Raw genomic sequence first — 20432 nt, 5'->3', positions numbered from 1 at the left:
TGATGTAAATGTTCTATAATCTGCCCTGTGCAGTCCGAATGCTACCTAACTACATGTGGCCACAGAGCATATGAAATGGAGCTAGGGGCTAGAATTGTATTTTTAATTCTGATTGACTTAAATAGCCACCTGTGGCTACTGTACTGGCCAGCAGTGTGTGCTACAGGGATTCCGAGTTAATGGGGCCAGCCACATTCATGCCATCCTGACTCAGGTTTACTGGCTGAATCCAGAGGAGTAAGGGTCTCACTAGCTTTATTTCCCAGAGAGACCCCTGCTGAAATATACTATCCAAGATCCTACGGTAAGGGACCGTGACAAACGAGCCACCTGGGAGAAAATGTCTAGGGTGGTGTGGGGATTCAAAGCCCTATCTTTGGTGGGCAATAAGGGGTTAACTTTTAGCCAAGGAACTCCCTTTTCAATGGAAACTTCCACAGACTCCTACTATAGACAATAGAAACTCAGAGCTATTTTAGTTCAAGGCAGGGGTTGGCACCCAGTGGCTGTGCCTCAGCCCTAGAAAGGATAAAAGGAAATTCCTCACCAACCTCACTCCCAACTGCAGCATATCTTGTGGTCAATAATGAAGCTTCATGTTTGTTTATTGTCTGAAACAGAAATTTATTCTCAGAGTAACGCACGAAAGCATAGGTTGAGGCTGCCATTGGGAGGCTTCCCCTCCCTTCCTCCGCCACCTCCCCTCCTCTTTGAATGCCAGGGACAACACAGTTGAAGGAAACATGCAATCACAAACAATGATCAACTCTAAAGACAAAAGGTTTGGTCCAAAAGAACTCAACATAATTAATCCAATTACCGTGAAGAGCTTCACTGAGTAGGATTAAGATATTGCAGATGTAGTGTTTCCACAGGGCGGCTCTTCAGTGCACCAGGGGGGCCTGCTTGAGGGAGATGAGGACAGAACGCATGCGGGAGACATCTTTGGCCTGCTTGCTGGACTTGGGGTTAAAGTCACACAGCCGGGCCACCCGCTCCCACTCAGTGCCTGGGGACGACTCTTCAATGTCATTTACAAAGGCTTCTTCTGCTGCCCTGGAAGCAACAAAAGATGTTGGTTTAATGTAGAATCCTTGGTAGCTACCTGGCAGCTGCCCTGTTATGAAAGCAACTGCCTCTTTATGCCTGACTTGATGGCATTCTGGTTTTCCAAAGAGTAACAGCCCCTGGCCCAGGTCAGACTCGGGAGCATACACATGGCCAGCTTTCCTAGGCACAGGGGGCCCGGACTGCTGTGTAAAATGTTGGAATACAGGTGTTTGGTTCAGGACTCACTCTCTCTGTTGATACAGAGAATTTAAAAAGCCAGTCCTTAGCCAGCTACTCACCGCCTTCATTAGCAAGGGCAAAGCAGCAGGCTGGCCAAGAACTTGAACAGCAGTTTATGTTGGGCTGTACTGAGTTTCAAGTAAATTTAGAGACCTCCAAAGAAGCCCACAGGTCACTGCACAATAGCCTCTGGATTTATTCCTAAGGCTGGAGAGAAATAGGGCAGCTCAAAAGGAATTCAAGACAAAGCTCCCATGCTAGCAGGCACTAGAGACTAAAGCCATTCTGGAAGGGGTTTGTTAGGACATTCTCCTCAGCCAAAAGTTTGCCATTTTCCCTCCAGCCGGGTACCATGGGCCTCTTGGGGCACTCTGGCAGGGGTGGGCGCCCAATGGCTGAGAGCCAAGCAGTGTGAACTGCTTTTTGGTAGGATGCTGCTCCAACATTTTTTCACACCAAGGTCAGCCCATCCCCAGCTGGGAGCTAACTTGTAGGAGCTACAGCCTAAAAAGACAATGCTAAGAGGAGGGAAGACACACTACTTCATCTACTCCAACAGGCATCACAGGCAAAGCGAAAGCAATGGAGATGACTGGTCTGTGGGGACAGAGGGGTGGCACTCTCACAGGGATGGCCGTGGCAAACACCGCTGAAGCCCAGAGCCACTACAACACTGCGACTTCATGGCACACACAGGGGCAGTGAGAAAGGTTTACTTAACTGTTCTAGGCTGTAGCAAGGATGGTTTATGTTTGTGCTTAAAGGTGAAGAGAAGAAAAGAAATAAGAAAAACTTTAGGTCAGATACAGAAAATGAGAATGAGCTCAATGCAGATGGTCAGTAAGCTAGACATGCCCTTGCCACTCTGTACTCTTGGGGACGTGCGGCTGGCTTTGCTGGGCCACCCTGCTGCCCAGCAAACCCAGACTTGACTTTTCCAGTCTCCATTTCTACTCCAGAGAGAATGTGCAAAAAGTAAATCCAACACCACCTGTAAGTCCAGCATTTCACAAGTCTCATTGCAAATGCACCCACAGGCCCAGGAAACCCAGCTCTATCTCCTAACAGGATGAAGGGCTCAAGGTCATGCACCGTAAGAGGCTCTACAGACCTGAGCCTGTTGTCTAGTCTTCCCACAAGTTCCTCACTTCCTTCATTCCACCCTCATCTCCCTTACATCAAAAGGCTAGTCCTAATTTTCAAGGAGGAAACAAGCAATTCAGCAATACTGCTTTGACAACAGAAATCCTTAAACCAAAACAAAACAACACTTTTCCAGAGAGGTTGCAGTTTTCTTTAGGAGGAAAAGCCACAGTGGCCTGTGTCATACAGCTCTGGCTATCTCGACCTCAAAGCTGGGGGTCTCTTTATGCCAGAGTGGGGGACAGGGCATCAGAAGCTGGCCACTAAACAACAATTTCTGGTAGGAGACCACAGAGGAACAATTACAGACCCCACGGGAGACTGCCCCCTCTGCTGACTCTTCTGCCCCAACCCCACATTCTTCAAAGGAACCCAGTGTAGAAAATGCTGCTTGCACTGGTTCCTAACCCAGGGCTTCTTCCCCCTCCCCAGGTGGGGACACTCCCCCTTCCCACCTGGGGCAGGGAGGCAGCAGTGGCAGCAGCAACAAGAGGTCAGAGCCCTCCCCAGTCCCAAAGCCTTCCCAGACGAGATCACGAATGACTCACATTTTGAAAGTGAGTTAGCTTCCTTCCCTCCAAACCCCAAAATGAAAAATGGCAACCAGAGTTGCAGGGAGTCGTGGTTCTGTGAGACAATCAATGGAACATTCCCGCAGCTTATCAACTCTTAGGCAGCCCCCACAGTGCCAGTTTGAAATAATTTTAAAAGCAAAGCAACTTGTGACATAAAAGGAGCATTAACTATAAACAAAAAGTAGGAACAATCAAGACAAGAAAAGGAATTAGTTTTGCAACATACACATAACCAATCACGTCAGCGAAGGGTTGTTTGTAGAAAGCTTCATCTGCCACCCTAGACAGCAAGAGGTCCAAAAGGCAGGCAAGCAGGCAGGAAAAAAGAGAGAATATTGAGAAGCAGAAACATCTCAAATCCACAATAGAGGCACGACTGTGCTCTGGGGAGCTGCTCCCAAGGCTCCATCCTAACTGAGTGAGGCTTCCAGCACCAGACACTCCAGCAGGTGAGGCTTCCTACTGGCCTTCCCCGCGGGATTCTCCAGGGTAAGTGCTGCCAGCTTCATCCCCAGGCCTTACCCCAGCAACCACCAGCATTTCCTAGGTACCCACTTATGGGCTGAGCCCTCTGATAGACATTGTGTCCATTTCATCCTCAACCCCAAACAACCCAGGACGCTGAGTGTTCTCCCCGCACTTTACAGATGACGTGATAGGGAAGGGAGGCCTCGAGATGAAGCAACCTGTTTGGCAACAAGTAGCAACAGGGGTGGCAGAACTCACAACCAAGGCGGTCTGGCTCTTTTCACTGTAAGTTACTGCTGCTCCCCAGCTGGTGTGCGCTCGGGAGGCCACGCCTCCTTCCCGCCAGCCTCAGTAAACACCACGGGGCACAAACGCTGCCAGGAGCCAGGAACGCTAGGGCCCAAAGCCAGCTTAATCTTGGATTATCCGACTACTGCTTCCCCACACTGACTAGCTGGGACCAACTGCCAGTATCCTGGAAACATAGATGGTCATTTCAAAATGCCCACCTTTGAAAAAAGAGGAGCTGGAGGCAAGCAGTGAGAAGACCTGCAGACAAGGGTCCTGGCTCTGGCGTACTGTGTGTCCCTGAACACAACCGTCAGTCCGCTCAGTCCCTGCCAGACTCGACTGCTTTGACAACGTACAGCCCAGAAGCCAGAACTTCATCCCCCCTTCACTCTCACATGGGAATGGACCAAAATGGCAACTCTGGGACAAGAAGGAAAGGGGGGCAAGCTGGGTGGACAAGTTCACAAAGCAGGGGACAGGCTGAATCCCTGGGCCCAGCCAGCCCCCCTCATCCAGCATGGGTGGGCAGGGAACCTCCCTCAATGAGTCTTACCCTCTCCTTTGCCCAGTGGGTTTGGGGCACAGGAGTGGGAGGAACCCTTTAAGGACAGTCATGCCTGGTCATTAACCTAAGCTCCCATATTTATTTGAAGGGAAATCCTAGTAATTTTATTTTTAAACTCACATACCCTTGCTTCTCTCCCATTCTGGTTTATACATAGGAGGTGTTTTGTGGGAATTTAAAGAAAGCAAAAAGAACAGCCTGATTGTAACTCCAAATAAGTCAGCAGGAAAACAGAGTAGTTTGTGGGCACAATGAGTGGGAGGGAAAGGAAAGGCAGGCCAGCTTGTAAACCCATAATCCTTTTAGTTTACACACAGGGCTAAACCTAGTCAATTTCAACTTGTGCTTGCCTCTGCTGGGAGAGAATAAAGGTTTAATGACTCCTGTTCAAAGCATTACTGAGACAACAAAAGCTTGCTGTCAGGCTTTTGCTCCTTTGCAGCTAGCCCGAGAGGAAGGAGCTGTTGGTGACAGGACAGCACAGCTCCATCGAGGCTACAGCCCCAGAACAAAAGGGAAACCACACACGAAAACTCAGCTGGCCCTTCCACCTACTTAGAGCAGACTGAAAGCAGCAATCCTCAGGCAAGGCAGGAAGGGGACTCCACACCTGGAGGGTCAGCCTGGTTTTACCAAGTACTTCGGAGCAGATGCACGGCCTGAGGCAACTCGCCAAGGTAAATAGGGCCTCACAGGGTTCCTGCACCAAGCACCCATCCATCCTTCTTTAGAAATCTGAACTTGCATCTGGGGGAAATCATCCTGAATGAGCACAGGATTAAGGAACCTGGACCTGTCAGCACTTCAAACTGACCACAATCTCACAGCAGAAGCCCCGGCAGCTAACGCTACTACCCTCAGCAACTCAACCCCGACCAGAGGGCCGCCCCACCATACTTGTCACAAAACTTCAAATGGAACCTGACAGGCACGCATGCCCCATAGGAAGGTGGCCAGGACAGAGGCTCGAGGCAGTGACAGAACCAAGAATGGGCAACGGGAGACAGGTAGTCGAAGGCTGCTGCACAAACAGTCCATCTGTTCTGCCGTAGCCGCCCCACGACAGCAGAAACTGTCTGGCAAAGAGGTTAGCTCCCTCTCTTCTGGCAGATTTCCACTTAAGAGCTGCCAGAGACAAGGGTACTTAAACCCACTCCTGCCTCTGAGAACAAGGACCCAAGGCTCTTTACCATGAAAATTACAAACAGCCCCAGGCCGAGTCTAACCTATCTTTTACACTTAAGTGGGTGGAGTGACTATGAAGTGAAAGCCAGTTCCCAGTCTCCAGTCTCACAGGGGAAGCAAGCCCATCGGCCTGTGCCCAGGTGAGCAGTGCTGCCCCCATCTCTCTTTCTGAGCTGCTTCCAAGTGGACTCTGAGCACGGAGCATTTAAAGACCACAGCTGCTGGTCGGTGGTGAAGGAGAATGACTGTTTACTCCCTACAACTACTTAACCTTCAGTAAGTGAGTAAATTCTGAAAAGAGCATTTTTAAAAAGTCAACTCAAGATTTTCTTAGACACAGATAATAAGCACCCAGAGAACCCTTAATTCTGAAGTCACTGTGTTGGAAAATCTTGGCTACCTAATGACGAAACACACATCCCTACTACTGGACCCTTTGGGGAGCAGCCCTCAGAGGCAGGGGATGCGACATGACTGAGTCTATAATCACCTCCAAAGTACTGAGATCCTGGAATAGTCCTGAAAGTGGCCTTTCATTCCAGGGTTACATTTTTTACACGTGGACTTGATCCCGTGAGATGACACTTCCTTCTGCAGAATCATACCATTACAGGCAGTGCATACTAACCAAACTCTCAGCTGCAGAGCTAGACTCACTACAACTAGTGTGGCAAAAAAACAGGCTGAATTACTCACAAGATCCAAGAGACTTGTAACCCTTACGTTTCAAGTATATTTTTGAAAACCTGCAAAGACATTTCACACTAAAAGACGCGGCAGCTGAAAACCTACACTGGCTGGTGGAAACGGACCTGATTTTGTCTTGGCAAACGAGCTGTTCTAGAAGCAGTACGGACTGACCTGTTATTCGCTTTCGTCTTCTGTAGCTGCTCGTCCTGCCTCGCATACCACTCATCCAGCTCCTTTATTGCTTTTTCTTTCCACTCTGCTTCCTGCTTCCGAGAATTGGCATCTTTGAAGGGAAGGAAAAGAAAGACGATACAAATGAGGCGAAATGCAAATTGAAGTCCGCTTCACCGTGTATTTGGGCTTATTAATCTCATGCTGTGTGCAGGCGCATGTGTGTGTTGGAGGGAGAACACTCGGGAGGGAAGATAAAATTCTCTTTTCCCTGATTGTATGTCCAGCTCTCGATCTCAGCAATTCTATCCAAAGTGTTTCACCACCATTTATCCCAGTCCACCTACACGTTAGTGGATCACTAGTTTGGGGTTTTTTTTTTTGCAGTGGGGGAGAGGTGGAAATACTGACTTTTAATTTTAAAAAAGGCTTTTGGGACACCAACTGGGGAAAAAGCAATTACAGGTGATTCTTTAATGATGCTGCCAGTTCAGGGTGGACTATTCATATTAAATAATCTTTTAATAAAATCTCCTCACAAACTATATTCCACACAGGTTGGACAATTAATGGTAGATGCACATCTATGAAGCAAGGAGCTATGAGAAAAATTATCAGAGGTAGAGATGATTCCAGAAGCAGGAAACAGTAGGGTATAGATGGAATTGAGGGGAGCACAAAATATCTACTCCCGCTTAGGCCACAGAGCGAGTCTGTGGCAGAGCTAGGGCAGAACTAAAGGAGAAACTCCAATGCGGAGAACTGTGGGGGGAGAGGTGAGGGTCGTCATTAACAGCTATCCAAAAGGTTCTAGGTGAGAGAGAAAAAGCACACCTAGCAGGTGTGCCAGATTGGGTTCTCACCCACAAAGTTTCTCAGGACTAAATACGAGTTTCCCTAAGATACTAAAAGAAACTTGTCAGTAAATGGTAGAGAGAAGGAAATACAGGTCATACTTTTGCCACAGTTGACACCGGAAGTCACCCTAATACCTAAACTTTAAGCACATTCTTAAGGATGTCCTCTCTGGCAGGTGTTTTACAGACATCTCATGTAATCTTTACAACAATCCCAAGAAGGTAAACTAGTCCCATATTCAGCAGTGAGAAAAGCTACAGCTCCGCAAGTTTGAGTAACGTTCCCAAAGGTTATAATAAGTGGCAGAGCCAAGATTCACACCCAGGTCTGACTCTAAAGCTCACACATTCTTACTTCACTGTGCTGCCTCCAAAGAGAGGGACGAGGGACGGAAAGGGAGGCAGGCCCAGCAACAGTCACAGATGTGACCAGCAGATGGGCATCAGTGATCCAGAGCCCAACCTGTAATGAGTGTCCTTGAGGAGCAAAGTACAAAGCAAACAACTTCTTGAAGGGAAGAAAGTAAGCATTCAGGGGCAATTTTAGGGCCTTTGCAAGAAAGGTCCTGTAGTAACAACCTGCAGAAGACTTTGTAACTACTAGAAATAACCTAGTAGCAGCTAGAAACTCCCGCAAACTTTCAGATTATAAAGAACTTTTTACCCTGTTATCTAACTTATCAGAAGGTGACATACTGGCTCAGGAGGAGAATTATTTCACTCAAATTTTCCACTGATGACTCAAGTATACACAGTAAACTTGTGATGTGTGTCTGTCCATGGCATTAAGTGTATGTGGAATGGAGGGTGCTGTGATGCAGGGAGAGATGCTGTGGGCCGATGGTGCCCTGTGGACAAGAAACTGAAAAAACTTTAAAGAATAAGGTCTCCTTTTCAGGAGTTGTGAAATTACTTCCAAAGAATTACTTTTTGATTGGAGAGTATTTTCTTTCTGTATAGTCTAATGATCATTTTACTGCATAAAATAGTTCCTTTAAATCGTCTTCTTTTATAAATTTATGAAGTGACACTGGCAATAAGAATTTAGAATTCTTAAACACTTAGCTTGATGGAACAAAGATCCAAGCTGTAATACAGCGTCTCTGAATCTGGGAGGGAGAAGGGAGAGGAGAGGGTGAAAAATCCTCTTAGAGAGCAGGGTACACTGACAGCTGTCTTCTCTGGCCATACGCATTAATGTTCACAGAAAATTATTGGAAAACGTAGCACACAGCTAAGCTTAAGACCATGAACATTGCTTCTCTATTTTTAGCATCTTGCACTTTCTCACAGTTCTTGCAACAGAAAAATGTGAAACTGCAGAAACACCTAATTCACGGACCAGTTTAATTCGATTCTACTGGAATGCGAGGCCAAATGTTTGACTTCCCTCAGGAAGGCAACATGAGTTAAGAAAATAGCACTTCATGGAATATTCCCAAAGGGCCCAATTTGATAACTGAAAAAGAAAATGATATTTTTCCAGACACCAAAGTGTATGCTCCTCCATGGAGAAGACAACTTTGCTAAACTTTGGGGAAAGAGAAAAGATAAAGCTGGGTTCTGCATCATGAAAAAGACTCCAGTAGTACTAATACCTGCTAAGTCTTGCCTCTAAGTCTACTCAGAAGAGATGCTCAAAGAAGAACAAGCAAGGACCAAGGCTGTCTGCACCATGAATACCTATCTTCATCTTTCTAAAGCTGCACTATCCAGTACAGTGGCTACTAGCCTCATGTGGCCATTTAAATTTATTAAAATTAAATAAAATTTAAAACTCAGTTTCTCAGACATAATAGCCACATACAGTTAGTGGCTACCATACAGAACAGCACAGATATAGAACATTTCCATCATCAAAGAAACTACTATTGGATACTGCTGTAAAGGTTAAACGTAAGTGTGCCCTCTGTTCTGAAAGCCACAGAAACTGGGCTGGAGAGACACTAATTGGCTGTATTATCTGGGTCAATTCCTTTCCTATTTCTAGGTGTCCTTTCCTATTTCTACACCATCTAAGTCATGTTTTCACTAGTTCAGCGATTCTCAAGAAGGAATAATAATGTTGACACTGTGGTAACACAGAAGCATGTTGCTATTTCTAGTTGTACAATAAAATATTTAGGCATGATGTATGTGGTGGTGTCTATATCTTAAAGTGAATCAGGAAAAAAATTATGTGTATATTCACAATACACATATAAATGTATGCACATGTTGAGTGTATAAAACATACACATACATGCCTCATTTATACAAAGACAACCCAATATGGCAAAATGTTCATTACTGAATCTGGAGGAAGGGGCACACATGTTTGTTTTACTCTATTCTGTGTCTGAAATTTTAATAAAAAATTGAGAAAAGAATACCCTCTGGATAACACCCCCCCCACACCTCTGCCACACCTTTCCAACCCACGTGTACAGATACCAAGTCTCTCCCGATCTTGACCAATAGCTGACACTCCATGGAGAAGGCTCTTCAGCAAAGGCCAGGCTGGCTAGCACTGATTCTCAGGCTCAGCCTGCCCCTCAAGATGGCGTACACTAAATGCAATGCGGCTGAAGGGATGGGTATGGATTCTGAAGCAGAGCAGACTTAAGCTGAAATTCTGACTCCACCACTTATAGCCGTGGTGATCCAAAAACTTACTCTTCCTCTGATCCTCACTTTCCTCATCCATAAAAAGTAAAAACGTACAGGAATATTAGGGTAAGAAAACCAAATTGTACATATTACCTAACATCTTTCACATTTTCCTCTCAAGCATTACTTTAAATCCAGCCTTCAAATGGTAAATGGACTGTGCAGTCCCTCACATGGATATGATACCTTCAGGTTTACAAAGCACTCTCATAAATACCATCTCAGACTACCCTTGGGGTTAATAACACTGATCTTACTTCACAGATGAAACAGATTCTGTAAGGTTTGAGCAACCAAGTGCCCACAGCTGATAAGTTACCGCTGGGCCTGGAGCCCAGTCTTTCACTCCAAGTCCAAGGCTCTTTCCACAGCACCACTCTGCCCTTCCTGAGAGGAGAGATGCACTGTGGCTCTCTGGGCTGCCCGAATCCCCACACAGCGGCCTGTGATTAAGCATCTCCATGTGGTGGCCTTGTGACCTTGTTGGGAAAGATACCTTCCCCAAAACTGTACAAGAACATTATGGCTAATTCATGTTAAAAAGGGATAAAAGTAGAGTCAAGGTCAACTATTCCACTGAAAACAGATACCCAAAGACAGAAAGGGATTCCTTACCAAGGGCTTCCAAGCGTTCCGTTTGCTCTTCTCTCCATTTACGGATACTTTCAGGCTCTGACTGCAATCGATCCACTTGTGAAATAGCTGCATAACTGTCTGTTGGCCCATTACTCTCCTTAACACAAAACACAGTTGTGCTCTATCAGTACCAAAACCTCCTCCCAGAAATGCGCTTCACCCAAGTTAGAACCGCTGTTTATGTGCAACACTGATGGCTGTGGTAAATGTAAAGGATTACCTTACGAGCACCACCACCACCTTACGTGCCAATAGGGAGCTTTCAACATTATGCACTCAATCCTTGCAATCCACAAGGGAGCCTGAGTAGTTCTTATCCTGTTAATAAATGGGACTTGAGTGGGAGATGGGAAAGCTGGGGAAGTGAGTAATGGACTTACTAGGAAACAGTGTGATCAGTTTTATTTTCCTTACTTGACACAGAGATTGTGATATCTTCAAAGTAACAAAGGTAAATACACAGCACGGCAAGGCCTAGAATCTGACACTTCTAAATGTTATTATACAATACAGGGAAAAGTACACTTCATACCACCTAATCAAAATATAGTGAATTCTAGGAAAAAGAGAGTCCAAAAGAAAATGTATAGTTACTACAGTCACACCAAAGAAAATAAAAAGGCAGGCCAATGTGAGTCACAGCGTATGGGGAGGGGAGGGAGACACACAGGTTCTTTATAGTGGTTAAGATTTGGAAGCTAATAAATAAATTGATAAAGATTCAAAAAGAATCTAATCTTTATAGAATTATCTCACCTACTGAACTAGGGAATATTACCAGCTTAACCAGACTATAAACAAAGATGGAAAGAAAATTATTTACAGTAGTATTAGTAACTAACTTATTGTTAGTACTTTCCGTGTTTCAGCCACATAAAAGCTTTATCTCCCAAACACCTTACAAGTCAAATTTTTATTCCCATGTCAGCAGTTGGGGGATTAAACTGAGGCGCAGAGAAATGACATGTCCAAATTCACAGCTAGTAAGGGATAAAGCCAGGACTGAACCCCATTCCATCTCACTCTAAAGACCAAGCTCTAAACCAGGGACTGGAAACTATAGCCAGCTCAGCCACCTGTTTTTGTAATTAAATTTTACTGAAACAGAGCTATGCCCATTCGTTTACATACTGTCTACAGATGCCTTCATGTTACAGCAACAGAATAGGTTGACAGAGACCTTATGACCCACAAAGCTTAAAATGTTTACTATCTGGTCCTTTACAGCAAAAGTTAGTCCACCTTTGGCTTAAACCAATTAGACTAATCTCATCCTTCCTGACAGTTAACTGGTTGAAGGGTGAGCAGAAACCCAGGCAGAAGCAAAGCACCACGCTATTTCCCCAGGCTACAGTGATTACTTCCATCTGGTCAAGAGGGAAACACAGGACTTTTGTTGAGTGGTTGGGAGAAACCTCCATGTTGTTCTAGATAGTATGACATGCACATGTGAGACCCGGAAGTGCTGTAGCCATTCTGCCACCGTGAAAGAGTAAAAACTGCACACTCAGCTGGCAGAACCAGAGTCCTAGAGGAACTGAGTCGGAATCCAGGTCCGAGGACCCCTAGCCTATCTCAGAGTTCTTTCAATTATATGAGCTAGTGAATTCTCTCTATTTAAGCCAATGCAAGTTGGGCTGGTGACCAAAAACTCAGTGATACAGAGGGAAAATAATGGTAGTTGTCACAAATACCAGCCACCCCCCACCCTCAAGACAATCTAAAAGCTGAAAAGTTCCAATGCTGCCCCACCACATACTACCTTTGTTACTTTTAGACTCCTGGTTTAACCTCTGTATGCCTCAGTTTATTCATCTGTAAATGGGAATAACAATAGTTCAGGTCCCTCAGATTGTTGTGAGAATTAAAGAAAATTCAATATAAACAGTGCTTGACACTACATGGCACAGTGTTTAAATCAGCCACCGGGGCTTCCCTAATGGCACAGTGGTTGAGAGTCTGCCTGCCGATGCAGGGGACACGGGTTCGTGCCCCGGTCCAGGAAGATCCCACATGACGTGGAGAGGCTAGGCCCGTGAGCCATGGCCGCTGAGCCTGCGCGTCCGGAGCCTGTGTTCTGCTGCGGGAGAGGCCACAACAGTGAGAGGCCTGTGTACCGCAAAAAAAAAAAAAAAAAAAATCAGCCACCACTGCCACTGCCACCACCACTGCCATCATCATGAAGGGTCATTTCTTGAGAATAAAGTTGGTAACACTAGGGTCAGGTCAATCACATTTTAAAAGACTACTCTATCAATGTTACCTCTCTTCAAATCCTTCCACTTTGGCAGGTAACATACCAGTAACTAATACATCCAGGAAAGTCAAAGGAGTGGGATCCTTTCCAGGTCAGTCAATTCAAATCACAGGAAAGGAAGACTCTCAACACTATCATGCATCATAATCAGAGTACTCTGTACCTGGTAGTATTCGCCATTCATGATTCCTTCAACAGCATCTGCAAGACATAAGATTTCAATCTGTCAATCAGGGCTGGTCATATGCTGGGCCAAAGGGTTACAGAGTATGACACAGTGCTGTAAGTACTCTAAGTTACTATCCCTGTGCTAGATAAACAATGGACAACTTTCTATTTAATGAAATCAAGATGTGCTTACACAAATGACTTCACCAAAATGTGGACAAATCTGTCCAAAAGCTTTTGATAATTGTCTTCTGGCTTAGAGATAACACTTAGAAGCCCGGCAGAAGAGCCTCACAGAGCAACAGTTTCTCTATCAAAGTTCTAAAGAAGGCAAAGGATAAGGGTGGCCCGGAATCCTTCACAGTGAGCAGAGATATGCAGCTTCATATTTAAACCAAGGTGCTTTCTTGGGGTCAGGACTCTCCATCCTTTGGCTAGAGCAGGTTTGGCACCTGAGGGTCTACACTTGCGACTTCTTACTAATTCCTCTAGTCTACTTGGAATTAGTCCAGAACAGTAAGCTTTGGGCATACCAAATTAAATTAGTGTTTTCAAGGATGCAAGTTACAAAAACTCAAATTGTATACAATCTGATCTTATTGGCACAATTAATTGTTCATGAGCTAAATGAGAAAGTCCATCTCAGAAATATGAAAAATGTCTAAGACTCAGAGATTATCAATCCATACAGTTCAAAATGGTGGTCCACAGGCTGAACATATTTTATTTAAAATACAAAGCACTAAATCAGGAAATTTCACAAAATCAGGATTCCCAGCGTGTGTGTGTGGGTGTGCAGACAGAAGATCTGGCAACACTGGGCCTGCATTCCTAAATGAAGGCAGGCTTTACATGCAGCATGCTCTGGACAATTTGCCAGTCCCCACTAGCCCCATTTTTTTTTTTTTTAACCCATTCTGTGTGTCACTAATTCAGTTACCTGACTGGCCCAATAAGCATGTGTTTCTAACCCACGCCCTGACCCAACAGCCGCCACTGATACAGCCTGTACCAGGCTGCACACCAGCCCTTTGGAGTGGCTGCTCTGCCTCCCCTTGAAAGCTTCGATACAGGCACCATAAAAATGCAGCGTCCACCTACATATTCTATGTATTCTCTATCTGTTGGCTGACCCGTATTTACTGCCTACTATGTAGGACTTACAGTATTTTGTCCAATTGTTTTCAAACTATGATGACCATGTTATTGCATGGGATGGGAGAGGGAAGAGGAGAAAAGAGATGAACCTAAAAGATATAAGAACCCAAGTAGTAAAAGGAATGCAGAGCAGCTAGTGTGGGCCACCATCATAAGGCCCTCAGAAACATCAGAGGTTTTCCTAGAAGCCAGAGGCAGGGTGCTCTCAGTCGCATTCTTTCCTTTGAACAGGCAAAGATTTCATCAAACCACTCCAGTTTTCTTGGTTCCTAACTAATTAAACCCAACTTGAACCGCCTATTTTCCAAATCAACCTCGTTCTCTTGCTTCTCCCAACTACCCTCCTCTTAGCTTTGGGAGTACTGAAAACTTTCATTTCCCCAGCATGCCTCCCTGATACCAAAACATTGTTTTAAAAAAAAAGGAAAATGGAGACAGAAGAAAATGCCACATAATTTCATTACTCAGCCTATTGGTTTCTATTTTTTTACTTTATCTAATGCATACACATAAAATTTCTTCCCGCAAAATGACTCCTATAACAGATGCTTTTTAGTAATCCATTCATCTATATCATTAAATTCTCAACTTTTTTAGTATGAAAACACCTACTACTTACTGCTTCCAATGTGCCAGGCACAATGTTAAACACTTTCTATACATTAAGTTTAATCCTCACAACAAATCTGTATGTATCAGCACTTCACAAACGACCTTAAAATACATGTAGGGTTGGTTCCTTGAGAGGTAAGTAAGGTGTTCTTGAAGGGGCAGATAACTAATGACAGTATTTTCACTCTTAAATTTATTTTTTATGTTTAAGATATATAAGAAAAACATTAAATGCATGTATCATGAGATAATCAGCATTTAAAAAGTGGTGCAATACCTGGGCAAGCAAGAAGTCAGAGGAAGGATCATCAGATAACCTGAGGCATGAAGACAAACCACAGGATCTAAGCACTTACCAACCCATCACAGCTCTGATCCATGTTTCACTTGCTGGTTATCTATCAATCATTTCAACATATTTCTCGTACTTTTCTTAATTTCCTTACTTGTTTTACTCCTATGCTTTATTTATAAAAGTACAAAAATGAGTTTCTTGTAGTTTTTGTTAGTGGCTTTTTTCTACTTTAAGCTGTTTCTGTGCCACCTATCCCTATCATTTTTAAAATATTCTATCAAGTTTTGAAAATGTAAATTTAGCAAAAAACTAATAAAAGTATTTGCAGGGGGCATATTCAATCCTTCCTCAGCAATAAATTTCTTGACATAGAACTGATGGATCACAGAATATATATTCTAAAGACCTCTAAACACCAGACATTTGCTCCCTTTGGTCCACCATTTGTATTTCCAGCATCGCCACGAGTGCCCCATTTTTCAGACCTTCATTGCTACTAGAGACTGAGTTTTAGCGTGTTTTAAAATTTTTGCTAATCTGATAGCAGGAAAAAAAACCTTCAGGTGGCTTTGTTGTGCCAGTCTTCTGTGAGGTGATCACCTGACATTTGATTTTCTTCTTTACTAAACTGCCTGAGTTTTGCCCAGTTTTCTGCAATCTTTTGATTTCTAAGTATTCTTTCTGTATTATTTGTTTTCTCACATTGCAAATATTTTCCCCATTATCTTTTTGTATGGTTTACAATAGTTAATGCCTAGAACTACTTAACTTGTATGAGACACTATCAGGTTTTTTTTCCTTTATGATTTCTCTGTCTGCATTTATGATGAAGGCCTTTCCTACTCTAAGATAAACATTCACTTTTCTTCTGGTACTTAAAAAAGAAAAAAAAAGCCTCTCTTTAATCCACCTGGAATTTATTTTTTTTGAGTAAAATTTAAAAAGTGAGATACGGGACACGGGTTCGAGCCCTGGTCCGGGAAGATCCCACATGCTGCGGAGCAACTAAGCCCATGTGCCACAACTACTGAGCCTGCGCTCTAGAGCCCGAGAGCCACAACTGCTGAAGCCCGCATGCCTAGAGCCCATGCTCCACAACAAGAGAAGCCACCACAATAAGAAGCCTGTGCACCGCAACAAAGAGTAGCCCCTGCTCACCACAACTAGAGAAAGCCCATGTGCAGCAACGAAGACCCAACGCAGCCATAAATAAGTAAGTAAATACTATTTTAAAAAGTGAGATAATTTTAAATCTTCGGGCCTACAATGGCTAGTCTGGCCAGGCCTACGTTTTGGTTAATATATTACAACTAACACACCAACTATCCAGTTAATATTTATTTCAACCCAGGGCCACTGTCAGTAGGAGAGACCTTGGTCACTACCCCAGACACAACATCAGAAGCAATTCTCATCCCATAGCTCTTTCTAAGTCGCATGTTGCCTGTCCTTTAGGTCTGAAGACTCATCCAGACTCACTGGCAAGTGCTTTGAGCTTTTATTAGTTACTGTACTACTGTACTGACATTCAACTGGCTCAAATCAAAGGATCATCTGTTGCTATAGAAACATGTAGAAGAAAGGCCACGCAGGGCCTTGATTTATTAGGACAACTAAGCTAACCAACTTGATGCCCCAGAAGGAAACTTTCTAGGGCATCTCTAGAACTCCAGACACAAACAAGGGCCAGAATAAGTTTCCAGAGATGAAAGACTCTTTATCCCAAACCCACCTTCAACTTCCCATGTTCCCCAACCAATGGAAGTCAAGCAGACCTGGGTCTGAATTCCTGTGGAGTCATGCATTAGCTTGCCACTTTAGGAACCTGGCTTAACTTCCACAACCATCAGTTCTCACCTGAAACAGGATGACACTACCACTCTGCCTGCAGTTACTGCATGGATCTGAAAGTACACAGAGAACCTGGGGCACAGCAAATGTGCAGTATCACTAAGGATCATGCATGCAATTTCCCCGAACTTCCCTCTGCTACCAAGAAAATTACTCTCCACCTCCAGAAAGCTTTCCTTTATGTACCTCTCTTCCTTTGATAAGTGCCTCACTGCCATACTCTCTCAGTAGCTCCTTAATCACCTCTCTTAGCCTCCTCCATCCTCAGCCCTCATGATTGAGGGCTTTTCCTCGGCTCTAGACTCGAGCTGCCTCTTTCCTGACCGTTTGTTCTTACTCAGTATCCCCAAGCCACTTCACTCAGCTGGTTACCTCCCACCTCTAAACTAATGTTCTTCTCCGGATGTCCTAACAACTGAGGGCGCCATCCAAGGCTCAGGCCTAGCCCCTCCTCCATGGGAGTCTTCCCCAAGGCTGGAAGAGTTTAGGTATGTTCCTCTCTCCTCTCTCCTGCCTATATATCTCTGTACGGTAACACATCAGATACAGAGCTCCCTCGTAAAAGCTGTGTCTTCAGCACACCCCAAAGCCTATAGGCTTTGTAACACCTTTCTCACCTCACTCCCAAGTAATAATAGGCAGGGACTGTGTGTAGTCATAACATACTAGGTTCTGTGTGTAAGCACTTTATGGGTGCTCTCCAATATAATCCTAGCAATCCTGTGTGGTGAGTATCCGCACCTTTTACAGAGAAGAAAACTGAGGCAGGGCAGTGGCAGCGATGGTTATGTAAGTTGTCTGAGACCACAAAGCTAAACTCACATTCAAGCAGTCTAGGACAGCACAGAATCTTAACCCCTAGAGAGAGAGAAGAAAAGAGAAAAAGAATGAAGATAAAGTGTCCAACTAGTGCTCTAATCCTCAAAGGAAGTGCTGAGCATTGCACTATTTTTTTTCTGACCACTGCACTATTACCAACCTCAACTACACTGTCAGAGATCTAGCTTTAAGTCACTAAATGCTTAGTTCACTAAGAAAGTCCTTCCTAGGAACTAAGTCAGCAATTATCCCTTCCTTCCCTTTGCTGAAAGCTTGATGCAGAAGGGATCTGTGTGTCCAGCTCTATTCTTTCCCTTTTACCCCTCCCATCACCAAGAACTGCTGGTTCTATACAGGACCCCTGTACCTGACATTTTTGCACATTCCTTTGTACCTACTGTGTGCCGGACACCCTGCTAGGCACCAGGGATACAACAGTGAGCAAGAGTCAACACTGTCCTTCAATCAGGACAGTCTTCTATGAGTCCTGATACCCCCAACTGTCCTCCCCAGGGCAACCACAACTGCCTTTCAGAAATGACAATCTCTTATTCCACGCCACCCCTGCTTAAACAACTGCAACAGACTATGGCACAGTCTAAGGTGGGGGGACTTGGCGCTCAGCTATTAACTTGCCCTTTTTTCTTAAGCAAGTCGTTTCTCTGCAGGACTCAGTTTTCTCCTTCTATTCAATGAGTGAGATAAACGAAGGATCTAAAAATATTACCATTCTCAGGCAAATGCTGAAGACCTCCCGACAACAACAAAGAAACCCTAATCACCTAAAGCCAAATTCATTTTCCGGCCACAGCCTAGTTCAGCCCAACCTGCTTGCTATAAATTGCATTTTCAGGTATACTACCCATTCTCCTGTAGATTCTTATTGGGCAACTGATTTGCTCAGGAGGCAGCATGATGTAATATAAAAATTCAGGCTGCAAACTAGCGGTCTCCCCACCCCCACTCCCCAAATAGGTTCTGCTTGGCTGAAGACTTGAGATTTCGGAGTCCGAACGGTTTTACGAAGACCACTCACTACTCTAGTGCACCAAAGCCGCAGTCTCCAATACTCCTTATTACCTCACAGCCCGCATGTTTCTCTCATTTATGTTACCTGCCTGGCCCCTTAAGGTCTGAGTTTAGGGTAACATAAACACCTCTATCTGTCCCACCTGTACCTTGTTCTCCCTTAGCTGGAAAGTTTTTTAAAGAAATGAAAAGCCGCGTCCCGTTTCTTCTAGCTCATTTCCTACTTCCCTATACGATTAAAAAGGTCTCTTAGACTCATCCTTTCCTCCTACCGCCACAATCCAAAGCACTGCACACAGGTAAGGCATTCAGAAGTCAGACTGGCAGCCTGCCACGTGCTCGCTTTCTCTTTTTTGCTGGAGCTTGGCTGGGGAAAGGCCACACTACTTTTTCCCTTCACCTCATGGAAGACCGATCCAGGCTAATCTCAGGTTCTGCTTAGGCAACGCTGCCTACCAAAGCTCTTCCCAGAGGAAGGAGAGCTCCAGAAGTCCTAGCAGTGATACCTTCCACAAGCGGTAAAACTCTTGCCCTCTTTGGCCACAGTTTCTCCAGGGCTAGACCATCTTTCTCGCGTTCCCTATTCATTCCTCCTTCCCCCACCCCAACATTCTGTACACCTTAAGTGCTGAAACACTGAACTGCATTGCCATTTTTCGTTTCTGTCTCGAAAACGATACCACGATTCTTTTTTTTTTTTTCCCGGCCTTCCTTCCTACTAACTGGTCTGTGTTAGGCTCAGACTGGCCTGTAAGTCTGGCCAAAGTGCGCCAATGCGGCTGTGCCTCTGAGGCCAGGCTCAAGGCACAGCAAATGCTCAATGAAAGATACCTGCATTGAACGGGCTTCTTCGGGCTCCTCAGCTTATCCTATTTTCTTGACTTTTTCCCCCGCCCGTGCCCGGGAGCGCTCAAACACATTCACAGAACGGACCAGGCTTGCCGAGCCTGCGTTTCTGCATGACTGAGCCGGGGTCCCGTTTCCTTTTTGCTTCACCTCTCGCTCAGCGAGGTACAAGACTTACACGGAGCTTCTCAGACCCGCTCCGGGCCGAGTTTCCGGACAAGTGCTCCCGCCCCAAACGCGCCCGCACTCACCCGGACCCCCCGGCGGCTCGCCGTGCGGCTGGGGCCCGTGGGCGCCGCCGTCCAGGATAGCGAAGGCCTCGTCGTTCTCTATGCCCGCAATCTCGCTCTCCTGCTGCGCCAAAAAGGCCGCGGCAGGGTCCTCTTCGCCGGCCACTCCGTTCCCCAGCGCGGGGCCGCTAGCGTGGGCGCCGAACGGATCTAACTCAGCCATGGCGGGCAGTTCAACAGCACGGTCACCGACGTTGAGAGACACACCAACCGACCAGCCAACTCCGCGCCCGGCAGCGGCCGCTGTGGTGGCGACGGATATCAAGCGGGAGGAGGGAGAAGACGGAAGCGGAAACCCTGCCCCAATATCCGGTCGGTCTGGGCTGTGTTGGAGAGCCGAAAAGGTAATAACCAATCAGAGGACAGAAGTGGTTCAAGAGCTAACCAATCAGCCGGAGGAGGGTTGGGCCGCCGAGTGAAGCTCGTGACTCGGGAAACACCTGCGAGGAGGGTGCCGAGGACGGCCGGCCCCCGGCAGGCGGAAGTGCTGCGTGACTTAAAGCAGCTTTGCCTGACCCGCCTTTGTGGCTGGACCGACCCGGGACCGCCACCTCACAGAGGACTCTGAACCGGGAAGTGAGGTGAAG

The 20432-nt window shown here is 45.5% G+C and overlaps 2 protein-coding genes across 5 annotated transcripts in view; one reads left to right on the top strand and one right to left on the bottom strand.

Moving 5' to 3' along the window:
* GNE (glucosamine (UDP-N-acetyl)-2-epimerase/N-acetylmannosamine kinase) overlaps window positions 1–9366 on the top strand; it is a 53019-nt gene extending 43653 nt beyond the window's left edge. For 2 of the 3 annotated variants that reach the window (XM_073806284.1, XM_033858275.2), the window contains one exon: window positions 8529–9366. The gene's annotated coding sequence lies outside the window, so the exon portion shown is untranslated. Of the gene's footprint in view, window positions 1–8508 lie in introns of all 3 variants that reach the window. The other variant, XM_073806283.1, reaches the window with a different exon arrangement.
* Window positions 600–20123, bottom strand: CLTA (clathrin light chain A). Of its 2 annotated transcripts, none has more exons than XM_004320713.4 (5): window positions 19807–20117; window positions 12941–12978; window positions 10500–10617; window positions 6379–6490; window positions 600–1056 (listed from the first exon to the last, which is right to left on the bottom strand). In XM_004320713.4, the coding sequence occupies exons 1-5, from the start codon at window positions 20006–20008 to the stop codon at window positions 885–887; spliced, it is 642 nt and encodes a 213-aa protein (XP_004320761.1). In that variant the 5' UTR covers window positions 20009–20117; the 3' UTR covers window positions 600–884. The 2 variants fall into 2 exon arrangements, with proteins under 2 accessions (XP_004320761.1, XP_073662393.1); XM_073806292.1 differs by lacking the exon at window positions 600–1056 and adding an exon at window positions 1819–2047 and having other exon boundaries at window positions 19807–20123.
* Between the last annotated feature and the right edge of the window lie 309 nt (window positions 20124–20432).

This window comes from Tursiops truncatus, chromosome 6 (assembly GCF_011762595.2).
Source record: "Tursiops truncatus isolate mTurTru1 chromosome 6, mTurTru1.mat.Y, whole genome shotgun sequence".
Taxonomy (NCBI): Eukaryota; Metazoa; Chordata; class Mammalia; order Artiodactyla; family Delphinidae; genus Tursiops; species Tursiops truncatus.
This window is presented reverse-complemented; position numbering and strand designations above follow the sequence as displayed.

What these genes read in the sequence shown, in the direction of transcription:
- CLTA (XM_004320713.4), bottom strand. Translation starts at nt 20,008, where the DNA reads ATGGCTGAGTTAGATCCGTTCGGCGCCCACGCTAGCGGCCCCGCGCTG. An exon ending in CGAGCCGCCGGGGGGTCCGG is followed by an intron (nt 12,979 to 19,806) that starts GTGAGTGCGGGC and finishes TATGTCTTGCAG; the next exon opens with ATGCTGTTGAAGGAATCATG. An exon ending in AAGACGAAAGCGAATAACAG is followed by an intron (nt 1,057 to 6,378) that starts GTCAGTCCGTAC and finishes TGTTGCTTCCAG; the next exon opens with GGCAGCAGAAGAAGCCTTTG.